The 19,798-nt window shown below is 43.1% G+C and overlaps 1 protein-coding gene across 1 annotated transcript in view; it reads right to left on the minus strand.

Annotated features, from left to right (window-relative positions):
• HS6ST1 (heparan sulfate 6-O-sulfotransferase 1) overlaps nucleotides 1-18,215 on the minus strand; it is a 201,887-nt gene extending 183,672 nt beyond the window's left edge. The window contains exon 1 of the mRNA XM_037406949.1: nucleotides 17,286-18,215. Coding sequence (XP_037262846.1) covers nucleotides 17,286-17,803 — 518 coding nt within the window. The 5' untranslated portion in view covers nucleotides 17,804-18,215. The remainder of the gene's footprint in view (nucleotides 1-17,285) is intronic.
• Between the last annotated feature and the right edge of the window lie 1,583 nt (nucleotides 18,216-19,798).

Consider the following 19,798-nt stretch of genomic DNA (forward strand, 5'->3'; position numbering starts at 1 on the left):
AGAGATGAAGAGGGAAGGGGAAGTGACACCAAAAGGTTAAAATAACATTTTAAAAATTGTAAAAGGATGTTTGCTCCAGCATGTGAAAACCAGAGTTAATGCATGGAGGGTATGTACAACATTTGTACCCCCTTCCTGACACTGTGATGGCACAATTCCTACCTCTGGTAAAGACTGCTGTAGCAAGCAAAAGAAACAGCAAATACTTTTGACTCAAGAATGTGTCAGAGATGTTCACTAACCTTCCCCTCTACAGGCAACCAGCTGTAGCACTATAGTTCCTCTCAATCCAAACACAGAAAGTTTTACATCGTAAAATTTGAAGGTATTTTATCATCTAAATGTATAGCGTGCCACTTACGCCATGAAACCTGTGGGCATGTTTCTGTTGCACAGCAGGCATGAAGCAGCTTACTTGTTTCCGCTGACGCTGAAAAACTGCGCCTTACCATGGGAGGAGAGCAAGCACCCGGCAGGCTGAGCAGAACAATGACCTGCCAGCAATCCATACCCTCACCTTGCACCGACTTGTTAGCGGAGTCATACCCCTGACAGCCTGTACGTCAGACACCTCCCTTCTCCCAAACAAGGAGAACTCTAGATACAAACAGGAACCAAAACTACATGAATGTTGAGAAAGCTGAACTCAATATTTAAAGCCGAGATCCATGTTTATTTCTGGTGTTAATGCAGTGTCTCTTTCTGTCTCCCTGCAAACTGGTATCAGAAATCTGCTCCTGTCTCCTGGGCTAGCTTACAATTCACTACATTTATTAAAACTTCTTCAGATCAATATGATGCTGTTCCATAGGAAAGGAAAAATAAGAGCATCCAGTACCTGCCCAAGCTACTGAATTGACTCTCTCTGTGACTATATCCAAATGTCTCATTTCAAAGTCTGGGTTTCTCTTACTCCCCATTTTGTGTGCCTCTGAGGCAACTTTTCTAACCTAAGTTGAAGTTAAACATTTTTGGTCCTGGCGTCCAGTTGGATACAAGTTTGGATACTCCTCGTATTACAGAACTAAAGAGAGACGATTCATGAAGGTCAGGTTTGCAGTTCTGATGCTACTCTAGATGTGCTCCAACAGCACTGACATACTCTGTACCTGTGTCCCATTCTACCAACACTTTTATTTACAAAGAGCAAAAGAGCACTCTGGCATGAAAGGCTAGCTGATGAAATCAGAAGTCATCAGAGGAAGCCTTAGACATCATGAATGACTTGGCCATTCAACGAAATAAGGGTCTATTTAGTGCCATATAGAGAGTGGCATTTGTAGAGAGGACATCTGTCACCTAAGAGCATTGAAAGTACCCACCAGATGGATATGAGCTTTTAGCACATTAAGCATGCTCTCCATTGATCTAGTGACCTGGGGCAAAAAGCTCCAGATATCTCCTTACATGACATCAAGGCACTGGTCCCGCCTCCATCTTAACCAAGTAGAGCACTTACAAGCACCATTCTCATGCTTACGCTCCTTGTTCTTCTGTGACACCATCAGCTGTGTGCTGAGAGAATAAAGAATGAATTTCTCAAAACCTACCTGTAGGTTTTGCATAGAGGCTTGGAAGCATGATTTAAAAACATGGCTTAGAAGCATGTAAACTTTTATAGAGTTTAAAGGGAGCTTAAACAACTAGGCTTTTGTTTCAACTGGCATCATCAAACAGGGTGGGGGAAAAAAAAGATTATGTGACATGTAGTGTAGTTCTAGCTTTAGCTATTAGTCACGTTTAAATTAGTTATAAATAGGAAGGGGGAAGAAAGGCCAATAACCAGAATAAATTGGTATAACCAGCTCCTACTCCAAATTCCCTTGCCAATATTAAACACTTGCTTAATTATTTTCTGGAACATGAGACCCATATTCTTAATTGCAGAAATCCACTAAGATTCAGAGTTCCTGCTTCGTATCATGCTCTGTACAAACACAGTAACTGGATTTGTTTGGAGGGAGGACTGTTTCTATTTTATCCTGTGGGAAGTTGCTAACGCCCAGTCATTTCCCCCCTGTATTCTCTCCTCACTGACCCCAGACACCAATTCACATAAAACAGTTTTTCTTTTTGAGACGGGGATATTATAGCAGTATGCACTATACAGTAAATCCTGAAGTATCCAAGAACTTAATAGCTGACACCTTTGGAATTCACTAGCTCTGGTTCTCATCTATACTAGGGGTTTTTATTGCACTGATTCCAAAATTATTTTCAGAATAATTCAAGATGTCATGGTTCAGACAGATATAGCATCCTGCTTGAGTTTAATGCATCTATTTTAACTTGGTTTAAACTTTCACAAACATCTCAACACAAATGTACATTCCCATGAAAAGAAGGGGTAAAGAGCCATATGAATTCCTCTGTATGTAATTAATTCTACTGATTTCCTTAAGAGAAATAAGATCCTTTCCGCATCAGGCAAGCGTCTCTAAATCTCACTTACCCACAATACTATAGTTGACAAATATAACTGTTCTTTTTGTTCTCATGAGCAGTTATTTCCAGATTTAGGATTGGTCAGGCTTCAATCCAGAAAACAGACTTTTCATGACGGCCCCCAAATAACTTCAGAAGTCAGGAAATACAGCAGTTAGGAAAGCGGTGGACTCATCCTGCCTGAAGTATCTGGCAGACCAAGCAGCCCACATCTCCCAAATGTTCAAAGAATCCATCCTTCAATTTCTGCAAGATTTCCAGCTGGGTGTTACACATATAACCAGTGCTTTATCATAGCTAACCACTATCTATGTAGCATGTAAGAGAAAGTATTTATCATCCAGCAAGTTTCAGAAATTGCAGTTGCACCCTTCCTATTGTAATTTATATTGTCATTACAGTCCAACTACACCTCAAGCATCAAGTCCTCCCCCTCCAACATTAGTTAGAGCACAAGGAAGAAAATGCTTTCGTCAAGAAGGCCTTTCAAGAGAAAGCCTCAGGGGAAAGCTCTTTCCAAATGGAAGCAGTCATGCTATGGACAGCCTGCAAGAAGATTCACTTCTTCATTTGTTTCAGGATATTTAGAAAAATGATTTAGAAGATCTTTACTTATAGCATCTGATTGTGTGACAGGATCTCTCACAGCTACCTTGCTACGCAGTCCAGTCCAAGCTCACTCCTTCCACAGATCCTGAGACAGGGAAGACCATACAACCCTCCTCATGGTGAGGCATAACCTACTACAGTAAGCACATGAATGAGCCCTCAACATGCACATACTGTAATTCTAGATCTGGTGCCTTGCTGTATCCCATGGCGAGTGGTTTAACCTTCACCTCTCTCTGCATTTATAAAAAGAACACATAATATCCCAGCCTAGCATGGCACAGGAATTAACAGTTATACTGCAGAGGAATTTGAAGAGATATATGCACACATGCACATCCCGTGTATATGCTCTTCAAGAACAGCAGCCCTTTATACCTTTGATAGGTAACAGCTTCGTCATCGGTGGTTTCAAGACTGGGAAACTAATGAGATACATTTTTTCATTTTTGTGCAGGTAACCTATTTCAAAAGAGCTCCATGGTACAACATACAACAGATAATACAATAAAAGATAACTACTGTTAAAATACTTCAGGTCAGGTAGAAAGCAGTACTTGCCCTGGATATGAAAAACAGGCAAAGTTCTCTGCTGCCTTCTACGGATGATGCCTGGGCTAGTCAAAAATACAAACTGACATCCCAGTATTAGCAAGAATCTTCCCTTTTTGTGCACCAAGAGAGTTTGCTGCTGGTGCTGCTTCCTTCACATGCTGCTGTGCTGGGCCAGTCACAAAGCAAAAGCTCTCTTAACAACTTTGGTGACGGGGTGGGGAATAATGCCTGGTTCCCCCAGACATCATGAGAGAAGCAACCCTTGCACTTGAGAGCTCAACTGTCTGGGAGGAATATAAAACCTGTGTGGAACAGGTGCAAAATCCAGTACACACACACGCATGCACATATCACCTTACAGTTTAGCAACATGAAAGCTGGCTGTGCAAATAGTGTGCATAACCCAGCCTTAGCATTGTCAAACAAACATGAAAACTTGCCTGAGCAAGCTGGGACAGGCAGCCAGGATAAGAACAATTTCTACTAGTTTCCCTGAAGTACCTAATAATATGGGCGACAATCCAGCTTTTGTAATACACAACTTCCACAGCCCTGGCTGGGCCTTTTGCTGGGATGGAAATGGGATGGACAGTTTCCTACTGCTTTCCAGTTGGTGAAATCCTATTAGGGTAAACAAAACTGTTTTCATCGACCAATTTCAAAGGTTTAGACAAAACAAGCGTATTTCTCCTGCTGACAGCTATGGTTACAAGCACAGTGGAAACATTTCAGCTAACTACAGGAATGTTTCTTCCCAGGAACTGCTGTCAGAAGCAGGTTAACACCTAGGTGAGAACTGCTGGCATGAGCAGAATCCAGAGAAATCTTCAGTAATGTTTCTGACAAGAGAAAGTTCAAGGAAGACCTGACAGATACAACTGACTAGCAGGCCCTGAAAGCGATACTGCTTCACCCCTGCTTGAGCAAGCAGGATACTCCAGGACACGCAATGTCAGCCACCTCCAGGCAGCACGGACACACAATACCTTTCCCTCATGCAACACCCTGTTCGGCCACACCAAGCCACTCATTTACCACACCACTACCTTATCCCACAGGAACCTGTACCCCAAACTGAGAAAACTGAAAGGACAGTGTAAAACCTCTGTATCACAGCCACCACAAGTTAATCCATTTCAAAGCACTAATACTGATTTTTGAGACCTCCCTTGAGCTTTGATTAGGGTTTCAGGGAGAGACACCTTCTTCACTGCATCACCACATCACAGAAGCTGCTATAAGCAGCATGTTACAGCATGGAAAACCTTCAGGCTAGCTGAAGGCAAATCCATGACCTTCTCAGTTGTCTCAAGGCAGCTAACAACTGAGAAAAAAGTTAAAAAGTTACACAGAACTTGCCAATTTATTTTTCCAAGGAATTACCCAAATTATAAAAATATATTCTCAGAAGTTGCCAGTTAAACATCTAAATATGTTTTAGAAGTCAGGGACAAATGCCTTTAAAATTTACTAAGCTAGTTGTCTTACATACTGATTTTATTCAGACAAGACTTTTCAAGTATTTTTCTTGCACGTCATAGTCCAGTATTATTCCTTTAAAGAATTACACAGTTTCAGCATCAAATCCTACCGAACTCCCAAGGTAAAGCAATTTGGTGGGAAGAAAGGCAAGAAATTCAAACTACATCTTCACTAAGTTCAAAGAATTTATGGTTATTTAACAAAAAGCTTTATTGTAACTAACAAGCCATCTAATAGCTGAAAATCCTAGTCAACACAAGGTGCCTAGGGCTTCTTCTTTCTTCCTCACCCCCAGTTATGGACCGGTTATTTCATTTTAATTATGTCCCAAACCTCAGATGCTCCTTTTACAACCAGAAGTTAAGTAAACTCTTCCCACCATCAACCAACTTCCTGATATTCCGTTTTTGGCAGGGGGCGCATCAGTCCTCATGACATTTTACCAAATCCAAGTTCATACTACTAGAAATCTGGCAGCTGGTTTTCAGTCTGTTATTAGCACCCCCGTGTCACAAGTAAGAGATGAACTACAGCTAGCCCTCTCTTACTAGAAACAGTCAACGACAGGGTTGGTTTTAAAAAAGTTTTTTTCAAAACTTGCGTATCATTTAGTGAATTTTGTTTTATCATTTCAATGTTTGGAGCTGGCATTTTCTTTAAAAAAAAAAAAAAAGATGCTCTGATATCAACTGCTAGTGCACTTGTCTGCTTGGAGCCTCACTGACTTCTGAACACTTGGGTTGAAAATTGGTAACTGGCTATTAAAGTGTAACTGCTGAAAATAGTAATTGGCTATTTTTGAGCTTCTGTACTACATGTGTTTGCTATGTATGACTGGCTGCATAAACAGGTGTCAGCTTCATCCAATTTAGTAGATGTCATGAAAACAACCCTTTCTGAGTAGTGTTAAGAAGCTCATCCTAAGATGGTAATACCTCACTCAAAAGATTTAAGTTTATTGACTGTATTAAATTTGACTGTTGAGATTACCAGTTGTTTCTGATGTTGGCATAGTTATGTTTTGTAAACCTAAAACTTTCTGACCTATTACAAAAGGGGCTATTCAAGAATTGGAACAAAAAGAAACTCCAAGCAAAAAACTCAGGACACAACCAGCATTTGAAAACAGATGCATGGATTTTCTTTTCATATTCTGGAATGTGCAGGGTTCACAGTGCTGGAGTACGACCATCTTCTCTGTCAGAAGTCCGCAAATTAAGTATAGAAAAAAAAAACACAGGACATTTTTGTAGCTACTTCCTGCCATGTTAGGCCTCAAGCTGCTAGTCTACTCAGTGTCAGAAACTCTTAAATGCATGCAAATGGTAAATGGACAACATTCACATCATGACTAAGAAAGGTGGATGAAGGTGATCACACACAGTTATGAGATGAAATTTTGGTTAATTTGCGTTTGGTTAACGCTAAAAACCAAGCATGAGGTTTAAGTAAATTATTTCACCCTCTTCTGACTGACCCTAATTCAACAAAGCACCTGATGTCTTGCAAGAGTATAAAGCATTCAGAGAGTAATACATCCTACTAAACACATTTTCCCTACAAAAATATAGCGGATTTAGCTTCTTTATTAAGTGATTAGTTTAGAAGCACCCAAAAAGCGACCAGAGGGTTTGCAGCACATTGAAGGACTTTCTAGGCATAGAGGACTACTTTGACCATGGCTGGTACACCACAGAATGAAGAGTCAAGTCATGGGCATCTAAGCAAAGATGACACAGCCTTCAGGTAAACTAAGCATACGACGGAAAATCACCCTAGCATTTCAGCTCCTGCTTCAGCACCAAACATTTCTGAGGCTGTCTAATCAAAATACCAATGCTAACCTTTTTAATTGGTAATAGCATTCATCGTGTGTAGAATAGCACAGGTTCATGAGCTCTCAGTCATGAACAACCACCAAGGAACTGCATTTCAAGACAGGAGACCTCTCCCTTGATAAACACATTGGGCATATTCAAAAGTGTGACTACCTGCCTGAAAATTCAAGATGTGATGGAAGAGGGGACTAACGGCTGATTCAGAGTTCAAGTCCTACTTCTAGTAAATTGTGAGAGTGAGAAGGGTTAGGCAGCAAAAAAATCTCTAAAGTGAAAGAGCAAGATTTCAGTTATCAGGTTCAGGAAGGTAGTATTGAAGTCATCAAGACGCCAGAAGATGCCAGCCTGGAGGGAAGTGTCAGTTCACAGAACAGAAAATAAAGGCTGTTCAGATATTATGAAGAAATAACACACTGCTCAGACAAAGCCTGTTTGCAAAGTACAGGAGAAAGAGCAGGATTAAATGCTGTGCCTGAATAATGGTTTGAATTAAAAAGGGCAATACTGAGTCATTAGTCTTCAGCACAATATTACATTTCAAAATCAAAGCTACCAGTAGCAACAGTAGGAATTCTGATACAATAACACATTATGTCTGTTAAAAATACATGCCCTTACCACAATAATGGTGAAAATAGTGGTGAAGTCTTTGCCCAGGTCTAAGGCTCTACTGGAGTCAGGCTATGTATACACTTGAAAGATGCTATTTTAAACATATATGAAAATCTGGTCAAATCAATCAAAGGAAAACTTCGGATCAAAAAAAGGCTCAAGGTTATTTATATTGGATGTGTTGCAAATAATGACAGCAACCACAACACTATAGTCAGTGATGGAAACTCCACTCAGATGCTTGGGACAAGAAGTTCCAGTTTTGTTCCCTAGAAAAGATGCTAAGGCACTTCCTTATCTTAAAGAGCTCCCATGCATATGTACCAGCTGTCATGTACAGTACACAATGGATGAATATTTCCCTTAATGGGGGTTTTAATCTAAATGACCCCTACTGTACTTGCGTCAACAGTCAGGATAAAACCGTTCAGACTTCCTCCTTGCAAAACTACCCAAGTCACATATGTATTTTCTCTTTCAAAGACCTAAAAAAAGGTACAGGTGGCAAGAAAAAGAAAAGAAAGAGGCAAAGAACAGAAGGTAATCCTGTCTTTTATGATTTAAGGCACGTTAACAGAAGGGATGGTTGGCTGATTATGATTATACTCTGCAATTCTTATGCTCCTTGTTCTTTTCCATCTCCACTAGGAAAGCAAAACCTGTCAGGAAACTGGTGAGTCAGCATGCTGCTGCTGTTTGTCTTAGCTATGAGGCATTGATTTTTTCCCCAACGCTTTGATACAGGGTCACAGGTATCCTAACTAAAATCTTTACTGAGAGCAAGGGGGTCACGGCAGCAAGAGCTGTTAGTTTAAACAAAAAAGTCAATTCTATTTTTACAGTATTTATTTGGACATTTAAACTTTCTGAGAGACCTGAGAGGAAAAAATACAAAAAAGACTGTTTTCTTTTAGCTGTTTAAAATAGAAAGGAAAGAACAATGCATGCACTTAACAAATTCTTCCTTCAAAAGTCACTATTTCTCTGTAATCAGGTATCTTATACATGTGTACAACTAATTAACTCAAGAACCAAAGCTAAAATAGGGTAACTCCAATACATGGAAGGAGTTTTTAAAAGGCAGCACTTCTACTTCTCTAACACTTGTCCAGAAACCAGGCCCCTTTCAAGGTATCTGAAATCAGACAATGAAAAGTCACCAGGCATTTTGAAACTCTAAGCAGTGCTTATTTGGCCAGAAAATCTTAAATCATCTTGTTGGTACTTCAAGAGTAATGTTATCCAAAAAGGAAATTTGGTATAATTTAAAAACAAAAATGCAAAGGCAGCTCAGGAAGCTCAGAGGTCTCCCCACTCGCATAGAAGAGCTCCATAAAAGAAATGATAATATTTCAGTCTACAGTGAGGTGTAATCAAAGAATCTCTGCTTAATAGGCTGGAGATTAGTTATGAAGCAAAACACAGAGTCAGGCCATAAAAAGTTAATTGCAAATCGCTGTTTTCTTGTTTAAATTGGCAGGAAATTGTGAAATATTTCCTCTATAAAAACATAGGTGAGCTATTTTGTAGAATTTACCATTAATAAGGTGGAAGGAAGTACAGAGCAAAGTAGTAATAACATGCTAAGAAACAGTTGCTTCTGAAAGAGACAAAGTCACTGGACAGGAAAAGTCTGTACATTAATATAAAATTCTGAGATTTACGGTCAAAGCCAGCTCTAAGACTGATCAGTAAGAGTTGTTTTAGGTTGTGAATGTATGGAACACCGGGTGCTATTTACCGTATACTTTGTAAGAGGCTTTGAGTTATACAGGGGAAAGAGCTATAGAATTAGTACTGCTAAGAAGTTCCGGTTACAGTTAGAGGTGGACAACAGGAGATTCTTAATCCTCTCTGGATGCGTCATCAGAACAGAGATGCCCAAGAATATTTCATATCCTTAGGTCTACTGAGCAGTTTGTGGATGAGGCAGCATTCAGTATAGTACATCATACTTCTGAGGCTAAACACAGAAATGAATGGATGTGTGCTATTTAATACAACTAGAAACAACTAAATCCCATTAAGCATATTATTTGCTTTTCATCTGACGTCTCTCTGCATGCACCTTTCCTGAAAACACTTTTTCCAGTCACGAGACATCTCAGGCTCCAATAGCCTTGCATCGGTAAATAGCTCCTCCTTTGGCAGTAACATACAAGACTGCCTGAAGCATCCTCTTCAGATCTGAAGCTTGACGTGCTACAGTACAAAGGTGTTTAACACACTTTGTGTCTTTGTGGCAATAATCTCCAAAGGACTCTTCAGAGAGATTCTAAAGATTGGATTCTTAGCAGAGTGCTCTGTTACGGAAATAGAAGGGTGAACAAAAATACACCAAATAGTGATTACAGAAACTGTGTCGCCTTGAATCTACGCTAGTGGTTTTTTCCTCATCAATTCTATTTTAATTACTTTTTCTAAAGTAGAAATTGTTTTTTTATTTTTAAGGTAAACCACTATTTCAGAAACAAGAGAATTTGTAATGGATGACTTCAGCTCTGTGTTCCTCCTGTACTTCATATACTCTTTAAACACACTAACATCTTTGTTTAGGATGACATTTGCTTCCAATATTTAAGCATCCTTCCCTTCCATTCACATCAAGCACGACTCCATCAAAAAATCTTGACTTGGCAGCTATCACATTTGTGATTATTAGGAATTAAAGACCATGCTTCAGCTTTGCTTGACAAAGCACAGTTTCAGCCAATAATGGAAAACTTCTCCCTGCTTTAATACTTTCTGGAAATACAAAGATGAGCTTTGTGGAGTTAAGACTATGTCACTTTGCCTTTCTAAAGCATGCATGAGCCCAAGTATTCACTGACAAAATGTTACCTATTTAAAGCATTACTACCACAATTTGGTAAAGCTGCTGCCAAATAACTGGAAGTTTAAAATAAAGAGACATGAATCAGTGACCTTGGTTCCATGAATGACTGAAGGCAACTGCCCATGCTGCTTTCCCACTTTTTGAGATGTACAAAAGACATAAACTGTAAAAGACAGCACAGTGTACAGTAGGGAGACTCAGAATGCGTGTGATACATTCAATAAGCCAGATATGCCTAAATGAATTTTAAATCAGCGTGTTCTCTCCGTACAGTTACTCTTTGCTTCCAGGTCACAGTAACAAGAATACCACAGCCACAACCCCTTTGACTAATGTCTGTCATGATTCTTCTGTGGCTTTGCTTGTCACTGTTGTGACTAACATTTGGGTCAGGAACATGTTGGCAAGGACTCTGACGAGCATTGCATCCAAATATGACTCAGGTAAGGCACATCAATTTAACCTATGAAATGAAGTTTTCTTAAATAACTCTGGGCTCGCATATCCTGAATTACTTTCTAGAAAACGGGTCCCAGGTTACGCTCCTCCAATTTCTACAACAGGCTGCCAAAAGCTTCTGCTGACTGCTGAAAACACCCATTAAATCTAACCCTGCAAATCAATGAAGGAAGAGGCCACAAGAGGAGGCTAATCTCTTCCTCATTCCTAGAAGGAACAGATGGCCCAGAGGGATGGTAGTATTGTAATAAGCTCCAAGTTATAACATAATCTCCTCTAGCAATGCTTTCTTAAGAGGCAGTATGACCTCTTCGAGTTCACATCCTAATATCCAACTACAGATCTTCAGTTTTCTGCAGGGAAGAGGCCTCAGCACACACACTCAGGCATGCCCTACTCAGTCACACCAGGTAAATCTGCAGCTATTCTATCAGACAACATCAAATTCACACACTTGCACATCACAGGTTATTTTTCACCTAAAGCCCCTACACTACTAATAAACTCCAATTTTCTTAAATCACATCAATTTTCTTAAATCACAGATTTCTTTCAAGATGCAACACAAAGTTCACAAGGTGAAATTGCTCAGGGTCACATTAGTTTGGAAGAGATGCACACATACACACAAAAATTATTCAGTGAGTGATACAGGCCCTCTATTTGCCATTTCAAACTGACAAAATAGGACCATTCAGCAGAGCCCTGAAAACAGAGCATGGCATTGCTTTGGCCAAGACGTTTCACATAAAATATTACAAACTGTAATCTCCAAGTAATTAACCCCAAAAAATTGGCATGCACTAGTGTGGTGGAATACATCAGCTGTGCATCTGCAGAGGATTGTTTCTTAAAAACTGTCATTATACTGGGAGTATATATGAAAGCACCCAGTTCAGCTATTAATAAAATTCAAAACATCTCTTTAAAAATAATTATTTCTGAATTGTTGTTTGTTTTTTTTTAAAAAAGTGATAGCACAGGTTTTACTCAGAATAGCATACATTTTTGTTTGTAGAGTGGGATATGATAAGGGCAAAAAGGCAAATTCTGAGGTCTATCTAAAGAGTGTTTGCAAACTTCTAAGCAGAAAAACCAAAATTACTATGTTATGATGCAACTTTTGTTTAAAGATTAATGAAAAACAGCCAAATGCATCGTTTGCAAAGCCAGGTTAGTGTAAGAATACACTCAAGCAGGAACATATCTAAGGACACATCCTTTCGCTTTTCCTATTTTTTACTTTTGTTGGCAGAGTAATTAAACCTAGTATACTAGCCAAAACTCTTAAGCTCAGAGACATACAGTACCTTAAACTTAAAGCAGCTACTTGAAGAGTTCCAACTTTGAGTGACTTTGAGTCACTTATGTCACATTCGAAGATTGTCACTACAAAACTATCGGGCCCTTCAGAATTGTTTGGCTCTGAAAGACCAGCCTGGCTTTATGGGTGAGCACAACCAGATGCAAAAGGTCTCATGTCAGAGAGTAGGCTTTAAAATACTCCACATGCTAAGGATTTGAGAGAAGACTCAGGCTACCGAAAATAGCCTTATATATTGATGTTTCTCTTAAAGATTAGTGGGGAAATAAGTCTGAGTCGAACTAGTGAGTGGATAAAATGCCCCTTGCTCTGCAGACAGGTATTTCACAACCCCCAGCATACACACAGATCCACAAAGAATGATAAGCCTAAGCTTTTAAAAAGTCCTAATATTATAAAAATGATTTGGTAAAGCCTTTCATTCTCAAACAGTTGGTCTCTTGACAATGTGTCTCTGCAGCTCCTAAGCACACATATAATAAAATCCTCATCAAGAACAGATCCCTGCAAAGGGACAGATATGTGGTTGGAAGCTGTGAAAGTTCACACTTCAAAAAAATCAAACTAACAAACTGCTGAGCCCTGTTAATGGTTTCTTAAAAAAAAACCCAAAACCAAAAAACAAACCTAACCCAAAACATAAGCTTTAAATAGCTTACCAGAAAGATTCTAAAACTTGGGCTGATCTGTTTAACGGCAGGTTTTACTAACCTGCCATAGATTTCTTACATAAAAGTATCGATTTTTTTATTTCTAAAGCATATGAAATCTTGAGAGGGAAAAAAGGAAAAAAAAAAAAGAACAAAAAAAAAAAAAAGAGTATTGAAATTGGAAGCATACACATACTTTCACAATCACCAAGAAATACTACTGTCACTTTTTTTGTCCATAGATGAACTCAGAAACCAAACTTCTATGACAGACTAGCATCGAAACACATACACAAAGCCAAGACTAAGCCAGTGTCTTGAGGTGCTGCATTAAAAAAAAATTAAAAAAAATAAAAATCTACCCAGTGCTTGAAACAGCATAACAGAATGCAGAGCACGCATGTGAGCGGCGGGAGCACAGAGCCAGCAATGCCCTTCCAGCACTCCACCAAGTACATGGGTTCTCCACAGCAACAGGGAGCTTGCACAAATTGTAGTTTTAAAGGAGCCTTAAAATCCTTCGCACATGAATTATGTATCTTCAGGAAAATGCCTTCTTAAATGCTCTTGTTTTCATGAGGCAGAAGAAACCAGTAGGATAACAACAAAGCCTGGGTTGTTTGGGTTTGAGTTGTTGGTTTTGTTGGTGGGTTGGTTGGGTTTTTTTGAGAGGAAACACGTCCGATTCCTTCAGTGTGATTTATTTGTTTTATTGTTTCTGCAGCATATTACATCAGAGTTAAGCTTATGCATGAAGTGTCCTACAAGGACAACTTCAGAACATCTAGCTCTGCTCTTATGTTAGGAGCATGGAAGAAGGATGCAGCCAGAAGGGCACTGAATCACATTTCCTCCAGAGGCTAACAAGGGAACCTTTCCAACACTTCCAAGGGCTCTCATTCAATCCTTTAACAGAGGTGACAGACAAGTTACTAGTGGAGCACTGCACAGATTTTTCTAATTCTGGAAGTCAAATTAAAGAATTGAGTTTGGCTTTTTTTCAGAATCAACTTAAGAGATTAGTTCTCCTGCAGTTTTAGGTGAGACAAATTTAAGGGAGCAGTTCACAGAAACTGCTTTCTGAAATACCATCATGATGACTCAAAGCACGCATCCTAGTATTACTGCTTTTAAAGTATTTTGCAGTGGTTATTTATGCCTAACAGTACAAGGAATAAATAGGCCTCCAATCCCAAAATCTTGGAATCTGCCCTCTACTACAGCCATGAAGAAAACTGCAGCCAAGCACTTTAACTGATAAACATAGCCAGCTTCAGAGTTCCTTGGAGTCCCAAGTTTTACAGCCCCCAAACAAATCAATCTCTTTCTTTTACTGGCTGTGTATAAAACATAACATTTGCTTCAAGAAGTGCCTGTCCAGAAGTCTTCTGAATACAAAACAGAGAAAGTCACTAGTTGGGGGGGCAGGAGGGGGATGAGAAACAGTAATTTGATTTATTTTTTTTTTTGGTAGAGTGCTGACCCATTACAGCTAAAACACCCATCTCTAACTGCTTACTACAACAATGCAAAAGAAAGAAGAAAAAAAAATCGCAGTCTTGGGCAATGTAGGGCTCCTAATCATTAAGTCTAACACAGAACAGCAGAACAATAAAAAGAGCAATCGCATTGTAAATTTATGTACCATGCACAGGTTATGGAATGTAGTGCAATAGGGCACTGTGCAGTGACAAAACTGCATTCCTTACAAAGTTAACAGCTTTAAGCTCATGATTTGTACATGTGGGCAATACCGAATGACCTTCATGCTTTCCAACATTCACTAGAAGGCAGATTTATCTGTAATCACAAGATAGCTGTTTTGTTTTGGAGGATAAACATATAGTTGGAAGCACAACGATTTAAACTTCGCATTAAGTGGCAAATGCAGAGGCCAGTACATTAGGTTTAAAAGCTGAATTTGAAGACCACACTCCAAAACCCTGAGTAGATACTATTAGACTCCGAGTTAACCCTGTTGCAATAGTTGTTTGCCACTCCTTTTTCTTATTTTTTTTTCTTTTCCAAAAGGAGGTAAGTTTTCATAGTTCAGCTGCATTATAAAACAGTAGCCTCTCTAGCATATGCCTTATGTAAAACCATGTTCTGTTTCAACATAAGAAATCCAACATTCACAATGGAGAAATAAAGTTATATTGCTCTTATTGTAATGGACATAACAAGACTATCCTTTTTCTAACAAAGAAAATACATCATATTTTTATTTTAAACAAGCATGGCTTGTCTCTTATTCCCAATTTTCTTAGCCATGAAATAACAGTTTGGCGACGGTGCGTACTAAACTGGACTGCAGTACAACAGAGCAGGATCCTAGGACAGTATTACTAAAATAACCAGCAGATCTTCATTGCACCAAAACCATCCCCAGGATACAATCAACAGTGAACTCTGTTTTTTGTTAAACAGACCAAGATGGTAAACCTTATATTATCTAAAATTACACATCATTTCTCTTACACTGCTGAACACAAAGTTCTGATTTAGATTTAATGGAAAGTACTGAGACCACATTAAGCTGAACTATCTCTGGATATGCACAGACATGAGGGAGTGGGACAGGATTAATTATTTTTCCTACATATCCAAAATTCAAGATAGTGAAGTAGCATATAGAAGCATATAGTTCCTGATGTCCCAAAACAAATGGCAAAGAAATTCTCATTTACAAGCACCTGAGATGAGGCAATAGGCTTCTGGTTCTCAACTTCCTCTGAGTTGCAGTAAGGAATTTCACTGCTACTTCTCAGCTGAAGTGCCCTGCTCTCAGGTACCTATACAAAAAACCAACTGCTAAACAGGATGAGATAGATAAATACTGAACACATAGCAGATTTTAATGCAAAATTACCAACAGAAGCTCACAAGGCTCTGAGACAATTCACAAAACCACACAAGTCTTTATATAAGGTTAATGGTTTGCTAGCCAAGTGCCAAGGTTCACAAAACGGGTATTTTTTTTTAAATCAAATTTGAACTTTATGCATTTTTCTTTAACAACACTTCACTAAAATCTCAACAACCAGAAGCTGAGGATGTTTTACTTTTAGGTGTTTCAAGCACCTTATTAATAAGAGACCACAGGAAAGCCTGAATACTCAGCCCTTTAGATACGCACTTGAGGTTGCTGCTCCTGGGTCAGGCAGCGTGACAGCAATCTGAGCATAGTACTTGGATGACTAACACTGAAACAGGCTGAAAACAGCAGCAATCATGACAGAGACAATAAAGAACCCTGGCAATTGCACACAGCTCTAATGAAAGAAAAATTATTAAAAATCGCTTTTAAAAAACACAGAGAAAAAAAAAAGAACTATGATGCTAAAATATACTTTCTTAAAAGGCCACTTTCACAAATGGGATTATGTATAGTATTAACAGTACGCATATAAATAAAGCATATGGCATAAGCAGAAGTTACCATAAGGTCTTGAACACCTTTAAGAATGAAACTTTTAAGGCAAAGAGATTACAAAGTTCGTAATAAAAACACTGGTATGTCAAGGAAGGCGTGCATGATGTTTAAAAAAATAGCAACTAACCAAAAAAACCCCTGTGCTGAGCTAGAAGAACATGATCTGTGAGATCTTAATACAAGCCTTTACCAGAGTACTTCAAACAGAAAATTGCTCTGAAGCTTATAATTTATAAAGAGACCAAGGCAGAGAAATCATGGCATAAGAGGGCAGAAATACACAGGGTGTTCAACCGGGATGCACCAAGAGGTGCTTTAGGATGGCTCTCCCTCTCCTGGTGCACAGGCAAGGGAGATGCATGGAACAAGGAACAAGATAGCTCCTTTCCCAAAAGATTTCACCTCAGGTCTCCCATCAAGGTAAACCGCAAGGAACATATGAAAGGGTGTTTAAGGAATGTTTTCTGCAACGTGCAAAAGAACTATCAGGCAGACTAGGGGAGTAAAACCAGGAGGTGAGCATGAAGCCTGGCAGGCTGCTGTGCCTCTCCTCAGTTGCGCTGGAGAACAATTTGAGCTGGAGCAAAAGGGGTGCACAGGTTAGGGCAAAGCCGATTTACAAAGGGATGCTTGAGGCTAAAGTATGGTGTAATGGATACTAAAAGCTGGCAAGCGAGGTCCGAGATAAAAGACCAAACGTTTCCAGAAGAGAGCAAGTGGCACAAATACATAGGCTTGCTAGAGGATCCACAGAGGCTGCCGGAGCAGGAGAGCAGGGGCTGAGGGTGCAGTACGCTGGGTACGTGGGAGGGACAGAGCGGTGTATTTGCCTGGGAATGCGGAGGGACGGTGCAGGGCACAGCCTGGAGGACGGGAGGGGAGAACAGGTGAAGCGGCGGAGGAAGGGCTCAGGGCAGGCTGGGACACAGCGCGTTAGCAGCACGCTGCGCCGCACAGGGCGGGGGGCTCCGCCGGGGTGGCAGGCGGGGGGCGGGCGGCCCGGGGGGCAGCGGGGAAGGGGCAGCCGGCGGCGGGCCGGTACCTGGGCGTCTTGGCGGTGGCGCTCTCTCGGCGGTCCAGCACTCCGGGCACGCAGTTGGTGAGCTCGGTCCAGTCGGCGTGCAGCCCGCAGCTCCAGCCCGTGGAGAAGCGGGAGAAGAGCCAGGTCTCCCGGCGGTTGGGGCGGTAGCAGGTGCACTTCTTCTGCCCGGGCCGGCAGTCGCAGGGCACCTCCAGCCGCACGTTCTGCACCAGGTGGCGGCCGAAGGTGGTGCCGCCGGTCTTCTGGATGTGCAGGAAGACGATCACGTCCTCGCCCTTCATGTCGAAGGCGAGCTCCCGCTCCAGCTCCCGCACGGGGAAGTAGTACTTCTTCACGTAGTGCGGGTCCGGTGTGGGAAAGAGGTCCAGCTCCTCCGAGTAGGAGCGGCCGCTGGGGGAACCTAGGCTGAGCCCCGGCCCCACGTACTGGTACAGGATAAGCATGAAGCACACCGAGATGGCCACGATCAGCAAGAACTTGCTGGTCCTCTCAACCATGGTCCTTCCCGCACGCTTCATGTGTCACCATCTCCCGGGGCTGCCAGCGCTGGGCAGACGGCGGCGGTGTCGGGGGGCGGGCGGCAGAGCCCGGCGCCTGTGCCAGCCGCCTCCCCCCGCTGCTCCCCGGAGCAGAGCTTTCCCCGGGGGCGGCGGGCCGCTCCCCGGCTCGTCTCCGCTCCCCGCTGTCCCCGCCCGCCCCGCCGCGGGCAGCGCCGGGAGCGGGGCAGGGGCAGCCCGCAGCCAGCCGCTCCGGAGGGGCCGCGGCAGCGCGGCGAACTTGGAAGAGCGAAGCAGGAGGGGGGCGGAGAGGGACCGAAATGCAACACCAGCCCCCTCCCGCCCTCCCCCCGCTTCAGGAAGCCAACCCCATCCCGCCGCTGCCTCTGCCGCGGCGCTCCGCCGTGCCCCAGCCCCAGCGGCACCGGCGCGGCAGCGCCCGCCCCCGCCGCCGGCTGCACACGGACTCGGCTCGGCCGGGAGCGAACGCTTCCTGCCCGCGCCGCCCCGCGCCCGGCATGCACAGCGCCGCCGCGCCGCCCCGGCCCGCCCGGCTGCGGGCACGCACCGCGCCCCGGCTCGGGCCGGCGGCTCTGCCTGCTCCCGGCCTGCCCGGCTGGGGTCACACACCGGGCCCCGGCTGGGGCTGCGGTTCCGCCTGCAGCCGCCCCGGCCCGCCTAGCTGCGGGTACACACCGGGCCCCCAGATCGGGCTGCGGCACCGGTTGCGGGCACGCACCGGGCCCCGGCTCGGGCTGCGGCTCCGGCTGCAGCCGCCCCGGCACGCCCGGCTGCGGGCACACAGCGGGCCCGCGCTGCGCCCGGCTCGGGCTGGCGGCGCAGCCCGCAGCCGCTTGGGGCCTCAGACCCCGGCGCCCCGGCCACCCGCGGGGCGGCCGCTGGGATCACTCGCGCCGCGGAGCCGGGTGGGCTGCGAGGTGGCTGCGGCGCCCCGAGGCTTCCCCCGCTTTTGGGGCAGGCGTTCCCTGCCACTGTAAAATTCGTGCCGTAAGGCGAGCCCCGGTGCTCCTCGGGGGCTAGGTTTCTACTCCCTGTTTGAAACGACAATTATTAGGAATGAGAAAATTTGCATGGAAATAGCAGTAGGTCTTCTCACATGTCTGCTCCCGCCGCGGCCGCCACATGGGACACCACAAGCCTGTAGTTGCAGTGTCGCAACTGGATGCAACAGGAGAATGCTCTGGTCACACAGAGGAGGAGGATGGCTGCGAGCAGGATGGATGGCCTGTGCCCACCAGCAGCCATGTAATTTGAGAATAATAATAGGTGAAGTTGAGGCAAAGATCAACAGAGGTGTTATTTACAGAAAACTTTGCCAGCGAAAAGCGCTCTGCTGGTGTGCCAGGCAGCCTTCCACCCGGCAGCGGTGCTGCTGCAGAATTCATTTGCTATAGAGTGGTCTGGCAAGTAAAGCAAAACATTGGAAGACCCAGGAGCTGCCGGGTCCGTCGCTGGCTTACACCGATGTCCTCTGTAGGGCAGTAGTTAGCAGGTCGAGATCCAGGAACAGTACGGTAAGGACCTACAGAGGCTGGCCGCTGAGCTTAAGGCTGGGCTTCATCACCTTCCCGGAGCAGAGGCCTTTCCGGCAGGTGCAGGAAGGGTCCTGGCGCGGGTCCTTCGCCGGTGCCGGGAGGCCGGTGGGGTTCACTGCCACGGGGCGACGCGGCAACCCCAGAACATCACCGTCTGGTGCATGTAAATGGGCAATGAAACATGGCCCCGTGTCAGAAAACACAGCAAGGTGCAGGGTAACGGCAGTCATGCTGGCGCTTCCGATAGACATGAATTACCGTCTATGCAGAATTAATAATATGAACAATTGTTAATTTCTAGTCAAAAATCTCTAACTGAAATACCATGTCTCCTGCAAGTATTGCTATTGGTGACAGTTTTCTTCAGTTTCTGGTGCTCTTTCAAATAGAAGTTATGACTAGATTTCAGTGATCCAGCACTAAAATATTCCCCTCAGACTACACTTTTTAATCCAAGTTG

This window comes from Falco rusticolus, chromosome 13 (assembly GCF_015220075.1).
Source record: "Falco rusticolus isolate bFalRus1 chromosome 13, bFalRus1.pri, whole genome shotgun sequence".
Classification (NCBI taxonomy): Eukaryota; Metazoa; Chordata; class Aves; order Falconiformes; family Falconidae; genus Falco; species Falco rusticolus.